A 27,616-nucleotide genomic window follows, 5' to 3' on the forward strand; every position below is an offset into this window, starting at 1 on the left:
TTTCATGCCTACATGAAACAGACTCCATTGGGGTCTGTTCAATCTTGATTAGCTCTGCTCCAGAAATGGCTGAATTTCACAGCCTATTTAGAATTTTTGTGTTTGCAAGTGCACATGCACAAAGTGCTGCACCAGTTCCATTTGAAGTGTGGGGCAGAGATCCCAGGCATCCTAGAAGCAATGGATGGGGTACAGCTGCTAGCATCCTAGTTATTTTAAGAGAGGTGTCACCAGTGTGGCATGAGTGACCACATAGGCTTCTCTGGTTCCCACAGGTTCCCCTCCCTCTATTGAAATTAGGCTTGAAAGAAGCATTCTAGTGTCGCCTGTAGGGTGTTGCAGGGTGTTCTGGCTTGCGGAGGTGGTGACAGTTTCTCTGGTTTGCAAACATACTCACAAAAAGGTTGGCAACCTCTGTGTTAAGAAATAACATACTTTTCCTTCAGAACACTTGAACTCTCCTGATCAATTCCATAATGTCTGTTAAAGTAGAGATTGTATGCTGGGAGCCAGACCTGTGTGTGTGTGTGTGTGTGTGTGGTCTTTTGACTCAGAGAAAAAAGACACAGACACCAAGTGTGGGTCAAGAGATTTATTAGACTTCTTGCCTGTTTAGGAAATCTACATCCAGTGAAGAGACAAAAAGCTTTGCAATTCCCAATGGTCCCATTAAAGTATCACTTCTGAAATAATTCTTAAATACTTTTATCCTTAGAAAAAAAATGTCCCATCCCACCCCATTTGGTGTCATTCAGCAAAAGGGTTTCTTCACCAGGGAAATCTTTTGAGCACCCTGCAAATGCAAGCAAATAAATAAATGTCATGGGGTAGGAGATGATGCCTTCCCAGATGCTACCACCCCAGTCACAATATTGGGACTGTGGGTGGCCTTCTGAGCTACACTGCTAGCAAGGGACATGCTTATTCCTTGTTGTCTTGATGACTTAACTGGTACCAGACAAGGAAGAAGTAAGAGCGTGGGGAAGGGGCAGATTCTGGTTCTGACTAGTGCACAAAGTGCTATGGGATTTCTTTAAGGAGATGAATGAAATTAGGGCACCTGGAACCCAGCTAAGGGCTACTTCACATGTGACTATTTTCAGAATGGATATTACTTGCTTGCAGGAAAAGATTGTATACAACAGCTTTACAACTAAATTTTCAAAGATTAATAGCCTGAGAAAAATATAACCAATTTGCCCACAAAAAAATCTATTAGTCATCTTTGGCACATGGATGGTCCCAGGGAGAAGGGAGCGGGGGGCGGGGGAGAGAATAAATGAACTCTTTTCATTAGAAGACTTAACTGCCAAATCACCTGAAAGTTGTTATTACACACAATTGCACAAGCAACTATTTGTAAGCCTTGTGTACACTGCCACCTGGGGTGAGCATGAGGGTCTACTGTTCTGCATGTACACACAGCACAAAGCCACATTTTCCAACACACATGTGCACATGCGGAAAACTAGTGTGAGTGCTCATCAGACACTGTTGTGTGCATGATATGTATTTTTCCTACACAAAATTTATTTCCTTGGAACTAAATTTCTGACACATGAAGAGGCTCCAAGAATGGACGTGTGCATCTCCTTGGCAAATGCATCTTCCCAAACCCATGTTTAAATGGAATCTGATTGTTGTGTGCATGCATGTGTACAAGGATGAATCAGTAGATGGGAGTGTTTAACACCCCCCTGCCTACTGCTTCTCCTTGGCAAGTGCTCTCCCAGGTAATCTCTGTCGTCATCGTCCGTCCCCCCCCCAAAAAAAATCTGGGTTTCTTTCCTTTCTTGAAATGTGGCTGAGCTTTTTGTAAAAAGGCCAGGGAAGGGATTGCATCAGAGAATTGGTTGGTAGGGAAATTGTTACATAACGCCCCGCCAAAAAACAAACAATCAAACTGATTCTCTCCCGCAAATGTTACCCCCACAATGCTGCATAAGTGTGGTCTCATAGGAACAAGTAGTTCCACCATCCTGAGATACTATGTTACTTCTGAGAATATCCAGGACAGAACAGCTAAAACTGAGCATGTAGTAGACAGTGCATTTTTCCCCTCACATAAGCACAGGCATCAGAACCTCTGCCGGGTTAATAGAATGGGGACTGTCCCGTTAGAGTGCTGTGATAATGGAGGAAGATTATCTACCCAGTAATTACAACCCAATAGATTATATATTCTTCTCCAGTACCTTCAGGAAGCAAAGGATGGTTTTACAAAAGGTAACTGAATCCATCTCTCCTGCACCTCCATTTCTCCTCCCCATGTCCCAGTTTGCTCTAACAGAAACTAGGTATTCCAAGTCCTGCTCTCCAGCAGGACAGTCAATATGTCGTACTTTGCAGAGGACAGTCTTCTGTTTGGAGGGGTGGCAAAGGACAGTCCTTTATTTCAAGGGCTGCCTACTGTGAATCTGGATTAAAAAGAAAAAATCCTAAGAAAGGAGAGCAGCAGAGGAGTGGGGAGGCTTGAAGCTGCCCATCTACAGTTATCACCTGGAAACAACACACAACATTCACTAGGTCACTGTCTTCCCTGCTATGAAGAGATGTGTGTTTCTATTTAAATAACAAGTTGTTATTTCTAAATTTGCAACTACATATAAATTAGTATATGCAAATCAATGGTTTTGATGATGCATTTCCTGGGGGGTGGGGGGGATTGTGTAAATGTCCATCCTACCCTTTAGGTGATTTCCTTTCAAGATTACTTAACATGGGTTAACATCCTTAGTTAAACTGTTTTAGCCTCCTTTTGATGAGCATTCAATACTTAAAGCACATTGATAAGGCACATTTCTCTCCCCTATACAAACCCCTGTTCTTTCAGTGCATGGTTATTGCTAGTAGCAGATGGCATGGTGGGGTGGCGGTGTTCACCTGACCTCCTGTCAGTCGGATCTACTGGTTACTGTGAGGTAGAGGGGTGAAGTGACAACACTGATGTAAATCCACTGGGAGAAACCCAAATTTGTCTGGCTCAACCTTACTACTGCCTTGCCCCTGAGCTACCTCCTGGTAAGTAGCCGCAATGCAACCAACTGGAGGTCAGGTGCAAGCTGCCAGTGTCCACTACTGATTATAGGTGGAGTGATTCTTTACTGAATCTGAGAATGAAATGAGGCGTTATAAGTATTCCAGGCTTAAATTCACCTGATTCAGAGAAGACGGTGTGATTTTATAAACAACCTTCACTTTCTACTGTCTCTTCCCTCATCATAACTCGTGCCCACCTCTCCACTTCAGGGCTGGTGCACTACCTCTTGTCCCACTCACAAGCCCAGTTGACTGGCAGCTGGAAAGAGCAACGGAAGAGTCCCATATGTCTTCCTTACAGCCACTTTGCCTGCCACAGTGCTAGGAGGAGCACCACATGGATGTCTGCCGAGAGAAAGTGTCCTGCAGGCCCCCCATACTCAGCCCTCCCAGATACCTTCTTGTAGCAGCCCACCCCCTCCAACTTCCCCAGTCTGCATATTGAGATGCAGGATTTCCTTCCCCTCATTCATTCACCCCAGGCTTCCAGGCCTCCACTCACTACCTGCATCCACCTGGTTAACTCCCCCTCTATCAGAGGCTCCTGAACCAAAATAGCAGCATACAACCCTGTCATTGGGCATCCCCTTCTGTAACCTGCCAAAAAGGGGGCAACTCAGATAGAGGTCAAAACCTCTCTTTGGCCCTTATGCCTGGGAAAGGGTATAGGGAGCCAGTGGCCTCACCTTTCCCCCACATTCAGGATTCTGGCTACCATGCAGTCCCTCCCTATAACCACAGGAGGTGACACCTGGTTTCTCCCTCTTTAAGGGGCACCTGATGACGTCGTCTCATCTCTCAAACTGTGCTGTGGCCAATGGGTGGAAACTGTTCGAAGCCAGGAGCATTCGGCCTAGGCGATAGAGAAGTGCAGGGTACCAATGAACGCCTTCTGGTTGAGTCTGCTCACCCCCTGCCAGGCTGCGAAAGAGTCGAAGGGGCCAAAAGGCCAGCTGGGCCAGGTGCTGCTCCTGCACCAAAGCAAAACAAGATGCTACCACTCCATCCACCACCACCGTCCCATGGCGAGTGAGGGGGGCATAGGCCCCAATATCCATCTGCACTGAGGCTGCTGCTACCCTGGCTGGTCTTAGCTCACTCCCATCTGTCACCAGCACATATTGGCCGGGGTGTACCAGGCTGGCAAAAATAGCCTTCATGGGTGCAGTGGCATTCTCCCCCACAAAAAGGAGGTGTGCTGCAGTGAGGGCAAGGCGGCGGGGTGGATCCCGCGTCTCAATGACGTGGAAAGCAGTCCGTGCCGATGATGCCTTGTCCAGAAATGCCAGGAATTCACTGTATATGGGACGGCCTTGCTCATCCATGGCTTGGACCCGCTGCCCAGGCCTCAGTGCCCACACTGGAATCTTGGTCCCGCTTTCTAGAGTTGCCAGTGCCTGGGCTGGGAAACAGCCTCCTGTCTTTGCCGCTGCTGAATGCTCTAGACAAAGAGAGGGAGAGGGAGAAACAAATAGAGAGACCAGCCCAGTTACTAGAGGGAGGGAGATTTGATAAAGGTGCAAATAAGTAAACATAAATGAAATTTGGTAAGATTTAGATGGGCTATGGGTGGTTGTGATGAGGGTAAGTTTTGTTATGGGGGCCTTTAAACTGGAATCAAGTGGCCTCTGTTTTGTAGGTTGGTGGAGTTCATATAGACTACTGTTCATATAGACTACTGTTCATATGAACAGTACAGTTCATATAGACTACTGATTAATTCATCTAGCAGGGGAGTTGGGAAACTTTGCAGTCCAAGGACCACATTCCTTTCTAAGAAACCCTTTGGGGGGGGCCACATGCCAGTGGTGGGCCAAAGACAATGAATGTAAATTTCACCTTTGTACAGCAGGTTAGCTTCTACACATACCCTTCCTACACTCCATCCAGGGCAGAAGTTTAATTGGAGTTCAATGACACATTTCAGCCATTCAGGAACACTCAAGGAGGAGTGCAAAGCAGGGGCAGTAGGGGCAGGATTGAGAAAGGGGTGTGCTGAGGAGAGTTTCTAGTACCAGATAGAGAGGATGGAGGGCCTATATATGATGTCACATGCACAACAGCACATTCATCATTCATCTGATTTCCCATCTGATTGCCCTCCAGAGGTTTTGGACTGCAACACCCATCAGCACCAGCCAGCATGGCCAATGGTCAGGGATGATAGAAGTTGTAGTCAATCAACATCTGGAGAGCTACAGGTTGGGAAAGGCTGATCTTGATTAACCAACACCTAGGATCCAATGGTCTTATTGAGTATATCTACACAACTAATTTACACTAGCTAAATAAAAAACATTGGTTAACAGTCATGTCTTCCTCAAATATGCTGGGAATTGTGTGGTAAGGGTGCTAGCAGGCAACCCCTATTTCTGTTTCCTCCTTCCAATTATAGTTTGAATGAATGAACGAATAATGCACACTCTCAAACATCAACAACAAATATTCTACCACTGATCTTTTACACAGTATAACAAAGATAGCAAAGACTATCTTTGTTATACCTGGGAGGAAGTGATCATGCTCTCCTGGGTTGGAAGATACAGAGGCAAGGGAAAACTGAGTGTAGTCAGACACACACTCTGGACTTTAAGAAGGCCAGTTTTGAAAAGCTGAAGGAGCTATCACGTGGTCAGAAATGCTTGGTGAGAAGGGAGTCCAAGAAGGATGGAAGTTTTTAAAAGGAGAAATATTGGAGGCCCAAATGCAGACAATACCAACAAGAATGAAAAGTGGGAGGCATCTAAGAAAACCAGTGTGGCTGCATAAGGAGCTTACAGATGAACTGAGAGTTAAGAAGGGCATGTATAAGAAATGGAAGAAAGGGGAAATCCCAAAGGAGGAGTATACATGAGTAGCCAACAGTTGCAGATGGAAAGTCAGGCTGACTAAAGCTCAGAATGAGCTCAGGCTTGCAAGAGAGGTTAAAAATACTAAAAGGTTTATTCAGCTATGTCCGAAGTAAGAGGAATAACAAGCAAGTGGTGGGTCATCTGCGTGGGGAACACAGAGAAATGCTATTGGGTGAAAGAGAAAAGGTGGAACTACTCAACACCTACTTTGCCTCTGTCTTCACTCAAAAGGAAAGTGATGCCCAACCTGGTGATAACAGAATAAATGATGTAAGGAAGGAGCTGCAGCCCAAAATATGAAAGAGGTAATAAGGGAACACCTAGCTACTTTAAATGAATTAAAATTTCCAGGGCCTGATGAACTGCAACCAAGGGTACTAAAGGAGCTTGTGGGTGTAATTTCAGGAAATCTTTGAGATTTCTTGGAGAACAGGTGAGGTTCCTACAGACTGGAGGCCGGCAAATTTTATCCCCATCTTCAAAAAGGGGGGAAAGGAATAGCCAGGCAGCTACCGACCAGTGAGCTTGACATTGATACCAGGGAAGGTCCTAGAACAGATAATTCAACAGTCAATCTGAGAGCATTTAGAAAAGGATGCTGTGATTACTAAGACCCAGCACGGTTTTCTCAAAAATAAGTCATGCCAGACCAATCTGATTTCTTTTTTTGATGTAATTACAAACTTGGTGGATCAGGGAAATGTTATGGACATAGTGTATTTTGATTTCAGTAAGGCTTTTGACAATGTCCCCCAAGATATTCTTGCGAGAAAACTGGTAAAATGTGGGTTGAAAAAGGTAACTGTTAGGTGGATTTGTAGCTGGTTGACTGACCAAACTCAAAGAGTACTCATTAATAGTTCCTTGTCATCCTGGAAAAACATGACAAGTGGGGTGCCGCAGGGTTTTGTCCCGGCCCCATTGTTGTTCAACATTTTTATAAATGACTTGATTGAATGAATTAAGGGGATGCTCATCAAATTTGCATATGACACCAAACTGAGAGGGGTAGCTAATGGCGCAGAAGACAGAATCAGAATTAAAAATGACCGTAACAGATTGGAGAACTGGGTGCAAGCTAACAAAATGAATTTCAATAGGGACAAATGTATGGTTTTGCACTTAGGCAGGAAGAATCAAATGCACAAATATAGGATGGGGGTCATCTGGCTTACTAGCAGTACATGTGAAACGCATCTATGGGTCTTGGTGGACCCAAGCTTAACATGAGTCAACAGATTGATGCATCAGCAAAAAAGCTAATATTATTCTAGGCTGTATCAACAGAAGTATAGTGTCCAGATCAAGTGAAGTAATAGTACCACTCTATTCTGCCTTACCTCCCTGCTCACTGCGTCTGAAGCAATAATTTGCTCTCCACTTGCAAATGCAGACACTCAAAACTGGCTTGCACTGACTAATTCCAAGTGGACACACTTGGAAAACTGTGTCCAATTCTGGGCACCACAATTTAAGAAGGATGTGGACAAGCTGGAACATGTGCAGGGGAGGGCAACCAAGATGATCAAGGGTCTGGAAACTAAGCCTTATGAGGAGCGCTTGAAGGTGTTGGGTATGTTTAGCCTGCAAAAGAGGAGACTGAAAGGAGATATGATAGCCATCTTCAAATATCTTAAGGGCTGTCACATAGAAAAGAGAGCATGCTTGTTTTCTCTGGAGGGTAGGACTCGAACCAATAGCTTCAAGTTGCAAGAAAGAAGATTCTGACTAAACATTCGGAAAAACTTTCTGACAGTAAGAGCTGTTCAGCAGTGGAACAGACTCCCAAAAGAGGTGGTAGGACTCTCCTTCCATGGAGGTTTTTAAACAGAGGTTGGATGGTCATCTGTCATGGATGCTTTAGCTGCTGCATTGCAGGGGTTTGGACTTGATGACCCTTGGGGTCCCTTCCAGCTCTAAGATTCTGTGATTCAATGATTCTCTAACTGCTTTATAGATTTGGCAAATACAGTTTTACTGCCCTTCAGTAAATCTGCCTCAGTCTACTTGTAGTGCTTCTTTGGTTAAGATCTGTATTTACTATTTGGCTTCTGCTTGGAAGTAGAAAAGGTGGGAAATTAATGACATGTAAAGCAAGAAACCATTCTTTAGTCATCAGCCTTCAGTGAAAGGGTAGGAAAAGCCACGCTCTAAAAATGGGTGGGTTCAACAGCCAATTAAGAGCATCAGAATAGATCTGCTCAGCAAATAGCCTGAGAAACAAGGACCACAATAAGAAGAAATACTTACTTTTCAAGAAGGCAGCTATGGCTTCTGAAGCTTACATAACCCAGCAAACAATCAGAAAGCTGGTAAAGCACACATGGTTTCTAAATAGTACTGATTTAAATTTATTTAAAACTTAACAGAAGCCCTGCTGGATGAGGCTAAGGGCCCATCTAATTCAGTATTCTGCTCTCACAGTATCCCATGGAAAACAAAAAATAATAATAATAAATAATACGGCCTCGGTCCTGTATACCTGAAGGAGCGTCTCCACCCTCATCGTTCAGTCCGGACACTTGAGATTCAGTGCCGAGGGCCTTCTGGTGGTTCCCTCATTGCGAGGTTACAGGGAACCAGACAGAGGGCCTTCTCGGTCGTGGCGCCTGCCCTGTGGAACGCTCTCCCTTCAGATGTGAAGGAAATAAGCTATCTTATCTTTAAAAGACATCTGAAGGCAGCCCTGTTTAGGGAAGTTTTTAATATTTAATGCTGTATTGTTTTTAACCCTCAATTGGAAGCTGCCCAGAGTGGCTGGGGAAACTCAGCCAGATGGGTGGGGTATAAATAATATATTATTATTATTATTATTATTATTATTATTATTATTATTATTATTACCACCTGCTAGCAGGACCTCCATACAACAGTGCGATGATGGCAATATAAAGCATATTGTATCATGTGTGATTTATGCAGCATTGATTTCCCTCTAGCTAGTTCTTCAGATCCCTAAGATGAAAGGAGAGCCTCCCCAAGGTAGCAGAGAATACGTCCCGCTCTCTCTAGGCACTTTTCATGTCCAACGTCCTTGCACTTAACAAAAACAGTACTCTTTTCCTCCAATTCTCAGTTGGTTGTTTTTCAGTAATGATTCTAAACAGTTCTTTTTTCAGGGAGCACTCAAGGGTATGCAGTATCAGTAGCCCCCACCCACCCCTGTTAAAAGTGTAGCGCTTACTGTAACAACTTCATGGTGAGCACTGGCATCTTTTTTTTCCTTAAAAAAAGCACTGATTCTAAAAGAACAAACAGCCATCCACAGCCTTGCAGAAGAGGACCAAGAGGGCAATGCCTTTCTTTCTCCTATTCACTTCACCATTTGCAAGAATGGGGTTCCCTGTCTACAAGGAGCAGCCAACACAGCCCCAAGCTCACCTTTGGATCTGGCATGCAACTGACTTGTGAGATAATCTCAGTTTTGTGCAACATCTGCTGCTATTGTTGGTCAGATTTAACCACATGCAAAGAGATGTTGGTATGTAGAGAGCAATGGAGTTGGTACGGCAGAGCAACTCAGAGAGTAAGCTGCTATAGGCATGTTCTCCCTTTCATTCTTTCTCTCTCTTTGTCCCACATGTGCAATAAGTAAATAATAAAAATGGTCTACCGTACTCATATAATTCATTTGAAACCAATTGCTATGTCTATATGAAATGCTAAAAGTTGTCACCATGTGGGAAGAAGGCACTTAAAAATGGAGAGTTTAGCAGATGCCATGCCATAGTCATGCATCTGCATATCTCCATTGTTCAGTCTTGGCTCACAGATGATATAGTCATAGCCAAGTGACCAAGGGTGCCCTTTTGAGCATACCATATGTCAATTGAAACAGTAAAAATCAATACACAATGTATCTTCATTGTTTGGGAAGGGTCACAACTCAGTGAAAGAGCACATGCTTAGGTCCCATGTTCAATCTCCAGCATTTCCAGGTAGAACTGGAAAATATTCCTGTCTGAAACCCTGAAGAGCTGCTGCCAGTTAGTTTAATACCGAGTGGTCTGACATTGAAAAAGGCAGCTTCCTCTGTTCTTATGACCTGCTTGCTGCATGCAGTGGCATAGCGTGGGTTGTCAGCACCCGGGGCAAGGCAAGTAATTTGTGCCCCCTAACCCGTGGATTTGCACCCCCTAACCCACAGATGTTGCGCCCGGTGCGACCGGCCCCCCCTGCACCCCCCACGCTACGCCACTGGCTACATGGATGATACAGTCAAGAAGGTGCTCCTGGTACCATGAGCAAGACTGTGCCATCTCTGTGCCAAGTCCAAACAATGAAGATACATAGAGGTGCAATGAAAGAATCCCCTTCCAGAGTCTGATAAGTGCTTTACAGGAGACATTTTTGTGAATGTTCAGTTAATTGGCGTTCATCCATGGAAGAGAAATCAAATGAACATTTGAGGCAGTGTAGGATGTACGTTCATTTAAAAAAAAATCATTTTAAGCCTTATAGGTAAAAATACACTGAGCCTGTTCTAAAAGAGGGTTTTGTTTTTGTTGCTATGGGATCAGATTCAGTGGCTATGGCCAAGCTAGTGTGCAACCTGGAGGGATTGTAGTGGTAGTTGTTGTTAGTTTGGTTTCAACCCAAGTCTCCAGGAAAAGGGCAAGTTTAAATATAAAAAGCTAGTATAGCTCATTTTTTTAAAAGGAGGTAAGACTTACAGAAGCCAAGTGAATGAAGAGATTGGGGGAGGGCAGAGGACAGACAGACCAGGCCACACAAATGGTACAAAAATAAAGGCCATTTATTAAGGTACTTATGGCAGGCCAGCTGCCCTGAATACACACCATTTCCAGACACTTAAAAGTCCTCCATTAAACCAGTGTTTGCTTCTCTCACACTTCATCTTACACAGGCCAGGACATTCCTTCTGTACTCAGTATGTTCCACTGCATCAGGAGTGACCAACCCAAAGCCCTCCAGATGCAGCTGGACTACAACTCCCATCAACGCTCATTATTGGTCTTGCTGGCTGGGGCTGATGAGTGCTAGAGTCCAAATACCTGGCAGGCCACAGGTTAGCCACCCTGGCACTATACATTAGCCCTACCCACCATCCATCAGCCTGAAATACTGGAGCAATGCCTCCCTTCCAGAATAGCCTGTACTCAAGTGCTTGTCTCCACCTGTAGTAAAACCTGCACCCAGGATAAACTCTCTAGTGTTCACGCTCATCCTTTTTGCCCCACCCAGTCTCCATCAAAGCTGTTGCCAACCCTCCAGCATCCAGTGCTTTCCCTGCAAGATTGTGCTGCTCCTCTATAGTCATTTACTACCAAGACAGTTTCTCAGTCTTTGGCACTTTGTAGTGTTGCAACATCCTTTTGGAAGCATGGGCACCCAGAAGCAGACACAGCATCCCAGGAATGTGTGCAGCATCAAAGAGACAAATCAAAAGTGTTTTCCTACTCCTGCTAGTGAAGCTCAGAGGAAATGGACAGTCTGTAGAGCTCCACAGTCAAGATGCCCAGCTTGGAGGTGGCAGGCCACAGTACCCAGTGCAACCATTTGAAGATTTATGCATAATTTTTTATATCCACCGCACTTAGACCTAACTTGCAGCTTTGTAGATATCAAGGCTTTGGGGACCCAAAGTCCAAAGGGACAAAAAGTGCTTGTTTCTTAGCCACTTGGCTGGCACAGCTACTTCCTGGAGAGTATAAAGTGGCACAGTCCATATTGGTGCCAGAGGGGAGAAGGTTGTGCTCCACTCTGGCTGAGCCAGTCTCTTTCTCCAGCGCTGATCTCTCCTGGTGTGCTGCAGTCAAGTAGGTGGAGACTCGGCTGTTGGGTCAGGCAGTATAAGCTCAAGGCAGGGCAAAGGCACTTCCTTCCCATCAACCAGAGACCCTGTGGGTCTGGAAAGGGCCGGAACACCAGCAGCTCATGCTAATGGTCAAAGGATAGGAACAAGATGCCACAGTCAAAGTGTGGTACTCTGGCCAACAGGGGGAGAACCTCAGCACCTAATCCCAACAAACAACTCAGGCCCCTACTGTCCTTAATATACCTAGGGCTGGACCAAACTTGTTGCTGCCCACTGCTTGTAGAAATCTACATTTTTTTTCTGGATGAGAGGATGTGCAGCTCAGATGAAAAATATTAGCCATGTGTTCAACAGGGAGAGTATTTGCAGGGAAATATTTCCTGTGGCTTTATAACAACCAGATCTTAGAGCAGGTGTGCTTGGTCCCAGCCCAGTGAGGGAGACACTCGGGGGAACTAAGCCAAACCAAGATTAGCTAACGCTAACATAAGGTATTTAATTGCATGCAGGGATGGGAGAATATCTGTGGTTCACCAGCTATTGCTGGACTACAACTCCCATTATGCCTGATAATTGGCCATGCTGGTTGTGGCTGGAGGGAGTTTGAGTTCAACAATACTGGTAGGTCCACAGGTTCCCCAGTTCTGATGAACAGTAAGAATGGAGTACAGCATTGCTACTGTTATCCCACGGTGACCCATACAAGCAAAAATGTGCTCTTCAACCTTATAACTTACCCACTCCACCTTCCATTACCCCAAACCTTTCTTCAATTGTGCCTATCTCCCTTATTCATGATTCACAGATACTCTCCCACTGCCGCCCCCATTCCTGCCAGTCTCCCTCAATCCCATCTCAAAACTGTCCTTACCAGATTTGACAGAGCAGTGAATGTGAGCCTTCGATTCATAGTAGACCCAGTCGAAGCCAGCCTCAACAGCTAAACGTGCGAGCATCCCATACTTGTTGCGGTCACGGTCAGAGGTGGTGATGTCAACAGCACGGCCTTCATAGTGCAGCGATTCCTCTGAGTGGTGCCCATCTTCATCCCAGCCCTCCGTCACACGCAGCTTTACCCCTGGCCACTGGTTCATTACCGAGATGGCCAGAGAGTTTAGGCGATCCTTGCAGCGCTATGGGAAGTGGGTGAGAAGTGACAGAATAGAAATAGATCAGCATAGAAGAGAGCATTACCTGGAAGTACAAAACTTGGATTAGATTAGGGTGGCCATGTGTCCTTCTTGACAAAGGACAATCCTTTCCTTGAAAGGGTGGCAGAGAATAGTAATAGTAATACTGTAATAATAGTAAATAATAATAATACATTTATTATTTATATGCCGCCCATCTGGCTGGGTTTCCCCAGCCACTCTGGGTGGCTTACAGAATATATAAAACATCAAACATTAAAAACTTCCCGATACAGGGCTGCCTTCAGATGTCTTCTAAAAGTTATGTAGTTCTTAATCTCCTGAACATCTGAAGGAAGGGCATTCCACAGGGAGGGCACCACAGTGAGGGAACCACCAGAAGACCCTTGGAGGAGGACCTTAGTGTCTGGGCTGGATGATGGGGGTAGAGACGCTCCTTCAGGTATACTGAAAATCTGTTTTTGTTTTGTTTTGTTTTGCAATGTGTAAATGGGTAGCCTAGATTAAATTCCCCACCATATCAAGCATTGCTTAGCCACAGTCCAGAACATTTACCATTTGGGCAACAAAGAGCCACACCTGGGTCAACACACATGCAGCCAAATGATGTGATAACATCCTGATGCCGTAGCAATTCAGTCCACAACTAGATGCTAAAGTCACTTTGCTTTTCAAAATGTATTCTACATTCTTGTTAAACCCCTCTCTAATTTTAATAATAATAATAATAATAATAATAATAATAATAATAATAATAATAATTTTATATACAACCCTTTATCAAAAGATCCTAGGGTGGTTACAACATTAAGAACACATCTTATAGAGCATAACAATAAAAACCTAATAAAAAGCACAATAATAGACAGATAATAATAAAATAATCACAATAACAGCCACTCCCCCAGTTTTAACAGACCATAGATTATTTAATGGACAAAGGCCATATAATGATAGTGCCAGGCAAGCCTCTCTGGGGAGAGCATTCCACAGATTGGGGGCCACCACAGAAAAAAGGCTAATTCTTGTGTTGCCACCCTCTGTACCTCTCAGGGAGTGAGGACATAGAGCCTTGGATGACAAGTGCAGGGTCCAGGTTGGTTTGTATGGGGAGAGGCTGTCCTTAGGTATTGAGGTCCTGAGCTGTGTAAGGCTTTATAGATCAAAATCAGCACTTTGATTGGGTTCAGAAGGTGGTACCTCTCCCTTACATAGAGACATAATGGTCCCTCTAGATTGTCAGGATTTTGCAGGAGGGATTCATGCACTTTAGGTGTGTGCAGTTAAGGTGGATTAAAAGTCTCCAGTGCACAACAAATCCTCCTTAAAAAAAGACTTTCTGCAGTTTGGAAAATGAGTGGAAAATTCGTTGAAAAGTGTGGGATAAACTAATGACTAACAAGAAGATGTGTAAACACTCCAAAGTAGATCAGGATGGGTACAAGATGGGAGATGATTGCCATATAACTGCCCTGTAAACAAATCAGAATGAAAGCTCATTAAAGACTGGTCATACTGTAGTCTAATATCTGTGTAAAGCAAGTCAGGGTGAAAGTTCAAGAAACAGGTAATCTGGAGGGGCCCAGTTTCTCAGCTCAGTCCTTGTTCCTGCACAAGTAACATGGGTTCACCCACACCACTTTTTAAAATGCATAAGACAACTTTTGGCAAAGTTAGAGAGATGTTGTATGGATGTGCACAGAGTTGCAGGATTTGTAGAAATACCTCAATTATTTTTGTAGCATCCCCACGCCATTAAGTTTTTTCTAGATATCAGGAACTCATTATTAATATATAGATATACACACCATATGGGCATGACATGCTCTATTGCTTCTGTCCATACTGAACAATATTAAATTCATTGCTTTACTGTCCTGTTTTCCCTCCATGCCCTATTCATGAACCTCACTGATTTGGCTTACAAGTGAATGAGTCACGAAATATGTCACTTGTGACTAAAGTCCTGCACAGACCTAAAAGCTTACATTAACCCTGGGATACCTGCACAGGCCATTCTGATCTGAGAGCAGCCAAACTGAGTTTCTTGCAGGATGCCGATTGATTGGTAATGACCCAGGTGATCATGTGTACATTGGTGCTGTCAGGGCAGGACTTTGAGGCAGAGGTCCAGTGCCCCTTTCTTCAGAACAAGCAGAAGTCTCCCCATCCTGAATACAGCAGTGTGGTTTCCCACAACTGAAATAAAATGAAGTAAAACACATTTCTATCTAAAGAGGGTGTGTGCGTGTGCTAAGTTCAGAGTCAGAAATGTCCTAAAACACCACTGCACTCATGCTGCAATATTCACACATACAGTGGTACCTCGAGTTACATACGCTTCAGGTTACAGACTCCACTAACCCAGAAATATTACCTTGGGTTAAGAACTTTGCTTCAGGATGAGAACAGAAATCATGCAGTGGCAGCGCAGCAGCAGGAGGCCCCATTAGCTAAAGTGGTGCTTCAGGTTAAGAATAGTTTCAGGTTAAGAACAGACCTCCAGATGAATTAAGTTCTTAACCCGAGGTACCACTGTATTTCATGAAATCCTGGGATATCACAACAGAGAAGCAGCCCCACATTGGAATGTGTGGTTTTGTGTGTGGAAAAAGAGGGGAGAATCATCCCAAACTGCAAAAAGACAGCAAAGCCCTTCCATGTGTGACCTTGGAATGTGGCCAACAATCTGCAAGGATGAAAGGCCTGACCCTCCCACTCCTTAGGTCACGTTTCACTCAGCCTTGAGAAGAGGGCAAAGAGCAATGCAGCAGCAGCACAAGGGTGAGGCAAAAAACCCGCCCCTGCATTCAGAGGAAAGGTCATATATGGCCAGGGCTGGCCTTTGTCCCTAGTAAAACAGGGCAGGCACAAAGGGCTATCCCAGTTTCTACAACCACACACACCACTGTTTGTTCTGGACCTCAAGAGATAAGGTGCTACAGAAGGCAACAAACAGTGTTTTATATATGAGAGAGATTTATATATTTCCTTAAAATACCATAGGAAAGGTGAGGGTTACATAGTTTGGAGTTACATAGTTGGGTTCCCATCCCCATCTCTGGCTCACTTTTCCTTGTAACAACAGTTAACAAACCACTCCAAATCACCTTAACTTTGCATACTGTAGAAACAAACAAGCTGATGAGTCCCTTGGGTGAATCTGGCTGCATCAGGTTTTGTGAGATTGTTATTATTTATTTTATTTTATTCAATTTCTTACCCATCCTTCACCATATGGTTCCTGGGTGGAGTACAGCAATGCTTTTTAAAAAAATAAAGTACAATATTAAAACCAGTTTAAAACAAATGTTAAACTGCAGACCAAGAATAAGGACTAGCTCTAGACATGTCAGGGCCCCAGAACACCATGTTAAAATGCTAACTCCTGAGTTAGTGAATCCAAATACATGGGCTGTTCCTCTCATCAAAATAACTCCTCTTAATACAGCCTTCAGACAAGACTTTGTTTGTTATTCCTCACAGTCAGCTGCACAGGGAATAGCCATTGTACCCGTCACCTTCACCTCACATTCATACTCTTCCAGGCTATATCATTTACCCAGAGCAATGGGAAAGCTCATGGGAGAATTACATAGGGAATCACAAGGTACATATTCTTCTGCATTGGGAATAAATTCAGAACTGATTCACATATATGCTAATTCCAGCTGTAGCCAGAAGGTGTCAGCGTAGAGCTGCAACAGGAAAGCCAATTGGCACAAGGCAGGTGCTTTAATTCATTGACCACAAGGCAAGTTCTAAAGAAACACCTCTGATGCCCAGATATAGGAACAGATAATCTCAGAAAGAATCCCCAACATTAGGTGCGGAGGCTGCTGTACCATGGTGCAATTTGAGCTGCAATGAAGGGTTTGGAGAAAGCAGCAGAAGAGGAAAGGATCAAACTATAGTAGCTATGTAAGCCTCAGTGCCCAATCAATTCTCCCAAGGCTAACAGCATAGGGGCTACATGTTGAGCAGTAAAAAAGTGGGATTTTGTTAACAAGGTGCTAGATATTTGGTGAAGCACATAACACGTCTGCCCTTCCCACCATCCAAGGGGATAATCATAAATTGTAAATATAAATACAGGGCACATTTTCAGACTGCTGCTATTTTCTGGTGGGATTCAACCACATATTGACAAATTCAGGCAGCACAATTATACCTGATTGGCAGCTCTTGTGTAACAAGCCCATTTTCTCCAAAGACTGCACTTTTTGCAATAAGGGAAGTTACAGAAATGCACTAGAGGGTGTGAGATAACACTTGCTTTGATGCAACATCATTCAGCCTCATTAATGTTGTCTAATTTCTCTGCAAACAAATCAGGCTGAATGCTCAGTAAACAGCACATGGAGCGGTACATGCTCACATATGAAAGGGATGAGGTTCTCCTCATTTCTTGCCTCAGTTATTGAGTCCAATTCATCAGTAAAAGGACAAAATTCAGCAAGCCCTGCTTCCAACACTATACCAACATATATTCAGCCACAAATATTCTCCAGGGTTCCCTCTCCACACCCTTAGAATGGAAGCCACATTCCAGGGCATGCAGTCAGTGATGCTATGAAGAAGTTGTCTATGGTGAAAGGTGGGGATAGGAACTATATTTACTAATCATTTGGCAATACCAGCACTGTCCATTTGCTCCTTGTCCAGAAAATGTAACCTACATGAGTGGCTAACCTGTGGCCTTGCAAACATTGTTGGATTCTAACATCTATTAGCCCCAGCCAACAATCCCAATGGTCAGGGGTAATGGGGTTCACAGTCCAGCTGCTGCAGGTTAGCCTTCTCTGATTTATATTATAGTGGACAGATCTACAGTACACTTTAGAGAAGGGCTGGTAAGTGTTAGTGTGGTATAGAGCCTAGAAAACAAGGAATACCTGGGGTTCAAATCCCCATTCAGTAATGAAATTCACTGGATGACTAGTCATTATCTCTCAGTCTAACCTACTTCTCAGGGTTATTGTGAGGATAACAGGGATGAGGGAGAGAACTACATATACCACTTTGAGATCCTTGGAGGAAGAGTTGGGTTTTAAAAATTAGCAAATAAGCCTCAATGGCAAGGTAAAGAAACGGCACGTGGCAAGCAAGGGCAGGGACTACATTGTTTCTGCTTTATACAGCACTGTACACATTGCTTGTGCTAAATAAAGGTTAAATACAACCCACAGTATTAAGTAGGCAGAGCTGGAAGTTTCTGCAGCTCAACTTCTTGGAGAGGACCAGGGCTCTGCCTTGGATAGACAGGGGGAATTTACCCAGCCTGCATATTTCTGTGCTGCTCAGAAAAGTATCCACTGTTGTACAAATTGATACCAGCTCCACTAAGTTGCTGGCAACTTTTGGTCTGGAAAGCAAAGAATGGCACTTATTCCTGCAGGAACACTGAGCAGTAAATAGGCATCATGGGGACCATGAAAGCCACCTCCAGGAGGGACAGTTGCTTGAGGTGCTTGGAAGATCAGTTGTCTTGGTAGAGTCAAAGGATGATGGCTGGAGCTGAGCACTAGACCCTAGAACTAGTACTCTTTCCCCTATCAGATTGAGAGGGGGAAAGACCAGCAGCAGCTCACAAACGAATACCAGCAGCCTGTTCATAAGCATTGATGATGCTTTGTGCTAATGATGGTATTGGGGCTGTTGTCCCACTTTCAATAATGTATGCACTTGCAAAGGTTTTGGGGTGGACGTACTACTTTGTTTCCAGCCAATCTATATTCTGTAACCTTTTGATGGAATTCTATAACTTTCTATACCATTGGTGTTCTGGGTTTGGTGGCTTCTTATTCTTTTTCTGCCTGCTTTTCTCGTGCTACTGTGCAACAGTACCCCGCCCAGATGGCAATAATGCAATCATATTGAGGGAGCATCACAGAACATCTAATAAAGCAGAATGATGTGTGAACAGTTCAGTATAAATCCACCACTAATGCAATATTATTGCATCAATCACATGTTGCAGAATACATCCACAAACCTCCCTACCTCCGCCCATGCATGCATGCATGCACACTCCAATCTGGAGGAGCCCAGAGGATGTTGGCCTGGCCTAACTTAAGCTCCCTGCAGATCATGGAGAGGGAGCTTTGGTTCAGAGAGCAAGGAGAAGGAAGCTGGGGCTGGGGGGGCGGTGATGGGTGGAGAAGAGGTGAGGCAACTATTCCTGGGCCTTATCTCCACCTCTGAGCTCAGGCACCAGAAGCAAACAGAGACTGACATTCTTGAGAAAGATGGAGTGATAAGGACATGTGGGCGGGATCCTGTTGCCCAGGGATATGCAGACCCTTGGACTTGATGAAACTCAAGTCAAGAGCAATAAGAAACCAGTAATGGGGGTGGGGGTGGAGAGGAAAGGAGGGGCTGAACAAGAGCACCCCTCATGCTCAGGTGATACATTTTGAACCTCGCATCATGCCTCAGAAGCTATGCCTTCAGCATGCCTGCCTGCTCTGGAGAAAAGGTGGGGATGCTGACAAAAGTCCAAGTATTATCAGGTTAGCTTGTTGCTGTAAACATACACAAACATCATTGGATTTCAGGTTCCCTCATCCCTAACCACTGACCATGCTGCCTGGGACTGATGGGAGATGGAATCCATCTTCTGACGGGCCAAAGGTGGTTCTTCCCTGAACTATAACATGCTAAGTGATACTTCTAGCAGAGTCTCTTGAGTGCGGAGCCCTTGTTGAAAGCCACATAGATCCCAAGCCCTGTTAATAGAGGCAATGCATGATTTTATGTTATGATTGTTCAGCCAGATAATCCATCCCTATGCCTAGTCAAGCTGCCATGTGCAACACCAGTGAACCTCTTTGGTTTTGCCTACTCTGTCACACTCTCTGTATTTTAACCAGTGACAGACCCCACCCCCATGCCCCTAGGGTGGGTGAGAGCACTGACCCAGCAGACCTCCAGCTGCATCCCAGAGGCTTTAGGAGACTCACCTGCACCATAACCCTGACTGGTGGCAGGCAGGGTGGCAGACCAGGAGGGGGAAATAGCTCTTTATCTGCATTCCTGGAGCCCACAGGCATTTCTCCGGTGATACCGAAAGAGTCCTACATAACTTCCGGCTCCACAGTACCCATCCCCCAACTATCACCATCCCAGGTTCCTGCTCCAACGGGCAAGACTTGTGGAATTTACAAGAGGGAATAGTCCCCTGTGTAAGCATCTCAGTCATGCTTGTGTCAACATCTTCACAATGCTCAGCACTCACCTTGCTCAAATATCCTTCCAGCAACCCTGGCCAGCAGGGGAAACTGAGGCATGGGGGAGGGGGAAAATAAGCCCCATTCAGCATCTTGGTGTCAGAACCGAAACCTACAGGTTCTTGTAACTATGTCATTTAGGGAGGTGTTAGGAGCACCCCCTCCCTATTTCCTCTGTCTTTCAGATCACAGGGCTCTGTACAGAGCAGTAGCGACATCTCATTGGGTCTATACTCCAAGATGCAGTTCTAAAACATTCAGTGGGCCTAGATCTTTCTGACATCCCCTGTCACTCCAGAGGTCTAATCTACTACAACCAATCTATTGCACTTCTTCCCCTACCCCACCACAAAAAAGAATAGCTGGCCAAAAGTAGCTGGACCCTAGCAATTCACCTCACAGGCCTCCCTCCCAACCTTTCTTCCCACTATGCATTGGTTATCTCAGACTATTGTCAAAACCGAGGCTTTAATCAATGCCCTCCAAATGTGGCCCTCCAAATGTTGCTGGTCTACAACAACATCTGCAGGGGGCATAGATTCCCACATCCCTGCTTTAAATGTTAGGAGTTTGTTTGTTTTTCATTTACCACATCTGTAACATAAAACTTCCACTTGGCTAAAATGGACATCCATACATGCATGCACACAAACAAACAAACAAACACTACAGGGCTTTTTTTAAGGGTCCAATATGAAAACGCTCCCAGAGCTGGAGACAAAAGGCAGATTGTTTTCCCCAGTCCTTCTTATTCTAGATTTAGTATGTAACCCTATTTGGGGCCACCATCTCCTCAAAACAGGCTAAATGGAGAATCCGGATGGTTTTTAAAACAAAGATTAGACTCTGAATAGTTTGCTTTTTAAGAATTAGCTTTGATGTTACAGTATGCTTAGAAGGTGGCCTAGTGAACTCTAGGCTGCCTATAGACAGTCAGATTCTTTGCTTCCAACTTAATAAGCAGAATCACCTTGCTATAACAATCCCCCAAGACAGATTCTATCCCAGTTATGTTAACTGGAAAGCTAGGGCATCCTTTTCAAAATGTCCCAAACATAAGGATCAGCCTACCAATTTCCCCCACAACTACTTCCCCCAGGTCAATTCCCCGCAGACGTTAGCCAGAGGTAAAGCAGTGGGTAGGCAATGAGGTAAAGCTAAACACCTCCCTCCTGCCTACTAATTCTCCCCTGCAAAACCTCCTTCCCCTTCACATGGTAAACATAGGATTGGAAAAACCATGCTTCCTGTGCAATAATGTCATTCCAATCTCCATCTGAGTTAGCATACTCAGGATCCTGCTCCACATTGTGTTACGTGATTCTTGGGTAAGCACATTATAACAAACTTTTGTTACCCTAGGACTTATAAGTGAAGCGGAGGCTCTTGGGAAGGGAAGGGTGTGATGTTTCTGAACAGGTATCACTTGCGTATTAATTCTACTGGCACTTTCAAGGAAGGAAATCCCACTGAAGTTACTGAAACTTATTTCCAAGAAAACACATTTCAAATTGGACTCCAAAGACTAAAATAATTTTAATTAATAAATTCTTAGTTTTCAAAAATACGTGCATTGTGTCTTTTTTCAAATTGTGTTTTCTACAAATCAGTTTAATTTGCTGTGAGACATTAGTGTTGCATGCAGTATTAGGTTGGGAAGAAAAGAGGCGGAAAGAGAGGAAGGGTGGGCATGGTGCATGGGGTGGGGTGGGGATGCTTCTATTCTTCCATGTAGTGTATGCGTGGGATTTTGTGTCAGCATCACTTGTGTGGGTTCTCTTTCTATTCACTTGTAATATTTCTTTGGTAGTGAGAGAGGTTGGGGGGTAGCCTACGGTGTGGTTAGTTGTCTTTGGTTGGCTGTAGTGAAATCTGTTTGTGTGTGAGAGGGGGTGGATTTTTGGGTCAGGTTAGCCATTTTGATTTGTATACTGTCAGTGGATTCTTGTTGTTGTCTTGTTCAACTATGTATGTGATAAAGGGGAACCATGCTCTTCTATTCCATGCATCTTCTATTTGTCCCCATGTCAGTAATGGATCCCCATATTTAGCTTGGAAAGGGATTTCCCCTTCCAATAGTCAGAGACTGGCTGGGGACTAAAAGAGTCCGGTTTCAGCTTTTGCTGTAGCTGCATGTGACATGCTGAGCCTGCTAGGCATGTTTTACAGGGCTCTAGCTCAGTGGTGGAGTATCTGCTTTGCATTCAGAAGGTCCCAGATTAAATCCCCAGCATCTCCAAGTAGGAGTGAGCCTCTCCCATTTGAAAATCTGGAGAGCCACTGCCAGCTGGTGTGAACAATACTGAGCTAGATGCACCAATGGTCTGATTTGATGTAAGGCAGCTTCCTATGTATGCTTATCCCTAGTCCCATAGGCTTTTCTGGCATGGCATACTTGAATCCCTCCTGCTCTATGGCTATCACAACATAGGAGCCAACTCCTAGGGGCTGTAGGGGCTTCAGCTACCACAATAAAATATTTTGAGGGGGCTGGGCCCCCACAAAGTTTGTAGGCATTCCCATTCAAATGGTGTGTGTGCACTGTGTCATGTGACTGATTATGTGGGGTGGGCTTACCTGGGCCCCACAATAGTTTATTCAAGTTGGCACCCCTGTTTCACAGTAATTGCCAATGTGATGCCCTGCAGATTTTTCAGACTATGACTCCCATCATGTTATGCTGGCTGGGTTTGAGGAGAGTTGCAGTCCAAAATATCTGGAGGGTACCAGGCTGACGAAGACTGCTCTGCCATGTCATCTGATATTGAACTGCATTTTTCTTATATTGTAGGGTTTAACTGAGTGTCAATAGCATCTGAAGAGCATAATAAATAACCCACTACCCTCTAGCCAGGGATTCTGTTTTCTGACATGACCACACCAGCACAATATTCCTAGGTGGTTCACAAGCAGAGCATGTCCTCAGAGCTTTCACTATCCCTTGTTAATCTCCATCATTTGATATGCAAAGTGGGCAGCAGCCTCTGAAAATGAATGTTAAAACTTTTGACTGTTGGAGCTAACAGCTGCCAACCAACACCTTTGATGTTTTCATCTAAGCCAGGAGTGGACAGAAGGCTGATCATGATTAACCAGTGCAATGGCACAGGTAATTGGACTTAACAGCCTAACAGCCCATCCACTCATTAGATGGTAATGTGCATTGTTTCACTTGCTTCAGAATGTGATAAATCAACCCCAACATATTTGGAGCCATCCTGCTTATTCTCCCAAGTGGGGCCCCAGACTTCTGCCCCCAAGTCCTGCCCCTGTTGACACTGCTGCACCAGTTTCTGGTGATCCACCCAGCACATGCTGGCTGCAAGGATTCTTACAAAGGATGTTGGACAAGATGGACTTTGGTCAAAGCCAGCAAGGCATTTCTTATGTTTGTTTGTTTACATATTTAAATATTTATATCCTGCCCTTCACACCACAAGTTATGTGAAGGGAGCCTGAGTACAGTATGCAACTTAGATCACATTTGTAGAATACAAGAATTATGTTCTTTCTTTTTTAAGTAGACCACTCAAGACTGATCTTTTTTTTTTTTTAAAGTTTGGGACATGGTGGCGTCTGCCTGTTGCAGAGTAGATCAAATTAGGTCACAATTAAAGATACATTGATTGTTCTTTTTATTTATTTAAATAATGCTATTAAAACCAAGTGGCAAACGTCATATTCAAGATATGGCATTCCTGTCAGGTGAGACATTCAGAATATATCCTCCCTATCCTAAAATCCAACTTCTGGGATTGATTGTACCCACAAAGCACTTATCCATGCTTAACCACTTGCTCAAGTGCCAGTATTGGGTACTGCTTCTCTACCTATCACACTTTGGGTGCAATCCTATGCATACTTACATGGGAGCAAGCTGTACTGAACTTAGTGGGATGTAGTTATGGCAAGATGAGCGCTGCAACCCCAGAGTCGTCTGTGTGTGACTGGACCTAACGGACAGGGGTTCCTTTACCTTTACCTTTCCACACTAAAGCTGCAGCCCTTAACACACTTTCTAGGATGTAAATCCCATTGAACACAGTGGAATTTACTTTTGGGCATAGCAACATAGAATTGAACTGTGGGGCTACAATCATCAGTCTACTTGAATAGGTGCCAGGTCCCCTTTGTGGAGAATGAGCCAAAACAGAACTCTTGGTAAACCAGTCTTTTCATAGTAACATTAGTGGAGAAACCATAGTAAAGGGGCATTGGAGAGAAGCCAAAATAGTTTCCAAGAGGGAATGTGCTGCTTGAATTAGATGCTAGGGAAATGGTTTCTGCAGTGATGGGGAGGACAAACAGCAGGTCAGGGGGCATATATGCCCACCCTTGCTGCCTTGTAAGGCCAAATATGTGCAACCACTGGAGGTAGGTATCAAAGTATTGCCCCCCAGACAGGTCGTTTTTGCTAACAGACAGGTGCCTTGCTATCACAACCTACTCTCTATGCAAGCAAGCTATAATTGGACAGTGGCTATAGAGCTGGACCTAGATCAGAAATCGGGATCCAGTGGCTCTCCAGATGTTGTTGGACTCCAACATACAGCAGTCCCAGTCTGCATGACCAATGGCTAGGGATAATGGGAATTATGGTCCCCCAACCATACATGAACAGATCCCTGTATGAAATCCTCTCAGCCACAAAGCTCCACTGGGTAACCTTGCTTGCACTGTACTTTTCAGCCTAGACTATCTCACAGAATTGTTCAGTCTATAATAAGAATATGAAATATATTGCAAATCTGTGCTGTGGTGATCACCTCTATGGAAAAGGGTGTGGGGAAGAATAAAGTTCATAATAATAATGATTCTTAATGCACTTCAACTATCATTTTCCTCCACATTACAATATGTGTTTCCATATTTCAATTTATGCTGGTGCCTGATGAGACGTCTCATTTCTTGAAAGAAATTGAGAGCAGGGATGAGAGAGGGAGGAAGAGAAATGAAAGGATTTAATGCTGTATGTGAAACTAAGCAGGCAGGCAATCAATCCCCAAACACCTCAATTTCTCCCCATCACCATCCTACCAACCCTTCAAAGTCCTGGGCACCTCTGCCGGATTGGGACCATGCACATATAGAACTTCATTTGTGGCAATCCTTTGTGTATCCTCTCCAAGGGAAATGCAAAGGGTAATGACACAAGAACTGGCCTTCATAGTGGTGGCTCCTTGATTGTGGAATGTTTTTCCCAGGGAGCCTGAGGGAGGCAAACCTGACATCTTGACTAGCTGTTTTGGGCACCAGGTAAAAATCATGTTTATTCACCCAGGCCTTGGGAGTTTAATTTCCTGAACATGTTTTTAAGTGGGATGGAATGGAATTGGATTTGCTCATCTATGCATGTTATTTGGTATATTTTATGTTTTTATTCTTGTTTTATATCTATTTTGTTTTTTAAAGTTGCTTTGAGTTCATTTCCCCCCCCCCGAAAAACGCAACCAATGCATATAATCAATAATAACAAGAAGTTGTCGCGGAATGCATCCGCCCTCACAACACCTAAAGAAGGGTGATTTTTCCCGTGCTACTGCTACCGGTGCCAAGCGGATAAAAGGATCTGGTATTGATTATGCATCATCGCCCCTAAACTTTCATCAGGGTTTCCACCGGCAATGAGAGTCTAATAACTTTCCAGGTCTGGATTGGGGAGCAGGAAAGTGATCGGAACCCGGAGCTGACTTCCAAAAAGCCATTCCAAAGGTCCCGGTAATCTCTCCATGCTTCCACGGTCATAGTGCCCGTAGCTACGCTTTGCTTTCCTCGAAAGCCGGCGAAACCCACAGGACTGGATATGGAGGTGGCAGCAAACAGGTGGCCAGAGCCCACACGGAGTGAGCAGGTGCCCTGGAGAAGGGAAGGCGAGCGGCGGAGGATTCCTTCCCTTTTTCCGAAGGGCTCGCCGGCCACTTGGTACAGAGCAGCTCAGCGGAGCGCGGAGCGCGGCGCCGTGTTTAGCTTAGCCACGGCAGGGGGCACGTGGGTTCGGGTTCTAGCGTGCCGCTCAGGTAGACTCGAATGGAGAAGGCAGGCAGCGAAAGCGAGCGAAGGCGAGAGACGCGGCTGGAGCAGGGGCTGGGGTTGGTGCCTACCTGGGTCATGAGGCGATCGGCGCCCGTGTTCTCCTCGTCCTTGAAAATGATGTCCGGGTTGTAGTTGGGCGTGAGCTCCTTGAAGCGCTCGGAGTTGCGGGCGATCTTGCCTTCGTACCTGCCGCTGGCGCCCAGCGTCTTCTCGGGCACGTTGGGGCTGAACTGCTTGTAGGCGAGCGGGATGAGCTTCCTGGGCGGGCGGCGGCGGCTGCCTACCACTCGGCCCGGCCCGCAGCCGCGCACCGGCGGCGCTAGCAAGAGCAGAGTGCAGCCGCTCAGCAGGAGCAGGAGCCGCGCCGCCTTCATGGCTCCGACGACGACCAGCGGGCGCTCAGCAGCAGGAGGAACTGTAGCAGCGGCAGCGGTGGTGGTGGTGGTGGCGGCAGCAGCCGGGCAGCCCCGGGCAGCGAGCAGCGGCAGCGTCCATGCGGCGAGCGGGGCAGGTGCGCTGATGGGCCGCTCTGAGCCGGCCCGCTCCGGCCGCCGCCAATAAATAGCGCGGGCCCCGTTTGTTTTGGCTGCCGCGGTTAAATCGCCGCCGCGCTCCAGCGGTCAGCGCCGCCGCCGGAGCTGCTGCTCTCGCTGCCGCTGCCTCTGCTCGCGGCGCACGAGTGAGCGACAGAGAGGGGAAATTGAAGAGATCCGGGATCGGGGACCGCCAGGACCGCACCCAACCCGTGGCCGGCCCTCCCTCTCCCTCTTTCCTTCGCCTCCTCCCCGCGGAACCTGCCTGCCTGCCACTACCAGGGCCCGCCGACGGGGAGGGGGGGCAGGAGCCCGACCCACCCCCGCGCCTCGCTCACCTGCTGTCATCGGGGGAGGCATGCGCCACGGCAAAGAGGGCCGCCCCTTCTCCCCCTCCCGCCTGGCGCCCAGTCCCAACTCCACGTGCGCCACGAAGAGGGGCCAAAAGGCTGCGGGCCGAGGCACACGCTTACTTGCGAGTAAAGCCCACTTCTGTTAGTGTCAGTTCGGTCGCCGGACAAAAGCCCCCACCAAGTGCAGGATCGGTCTGCAAATGCCATTCTCCACCCCACCACAGTCCCAGGCTGCCACAATTGGCGCCAGTTCTGGCTGGGGGAGTTAAAACGGGTGTCCAACCCGCTCTCATATCCCTGGCTGGGATTACAAAAAAATAAAGAGGACAGAGAGTTGGGGGCGGGTGCCCTCAGCTCCTCAAAGCTGCTTCCCCTGCTGATCCCTTAATGCCCCCCCCCGCCAATTTACCCCCATCTCCGCCGCCCCGTGTTGTGTTTGCCTTGGGGTGTCCCCGCCTGGCTCGCGTGCCCGGCTCCCTGGGTTCCGACGGGGAGGGGGGGAAGTTAAGCTGGTTGAAGTTTAACCACCACCTCCTGGGGCCCTATTGTTCGGCAGGAGGCCCGATATTTCCACAGCGACTCGTAGGATCTGATTAACCGGCTGAGACAACAATGCCGCCTGGGCCGGGCTTCCCCTTGCAGCTGCC

General features: G+C 45.8%; 1 protein-coding gene and 1 long non-coding RNA gene across 2 annotated transcripts in view; one reads left to right on the forward strand and one right to left on the reverse strand.

Annotated features, from left to right (window-relative positions):
- LOC128420398 (uncharacterized) overlaps nucleotides 1-27,616 on the forward strand; it is a 75,480-nt gene that overhangs the window by 6,379 nt on the left and 41,485 nt on the right. The window lies entirely within an intron of this gene.
- On the reverse strand, nucleotides 578-27,345 carry IHH (Indian hedgehog signaling molecule). The gene is made up of 3 exons (XM_053401945.1): nucleotides 26,152-27,345; nucleotides 12,542-12,803; nucleotides 578-4,480 (listed from the first exon to the last, which is right to left on the reverse strand). Exons 1-3 carry the CDS (start codon nucleotides 26,455-26,457, stop codon nucleotides 3,831-3,833), a joined length of 1,218 nt encoding a protein of 405 aa, XP_053257920.1. The 5' UTR covers nucleotides 26,458-27,345; the 3' UTR covers nucleotides 578-3,830.

This window comes from Podarcis raffonei, chromosome 1 (genome assembly GCF_027172205.1).
Source record: "Podarcis raffonei isolate rPodRaf1 chromosome 1, rPodRaf1.pri, whole genome shotgun sequence".
NCBI classification, from domain to species: domain Eukaryota; kingdom Metazoa; phylum Chordata; class Lepidosauria; order Squamata; family Lacertidae; genus Podarcis; species Podarcis raffonei.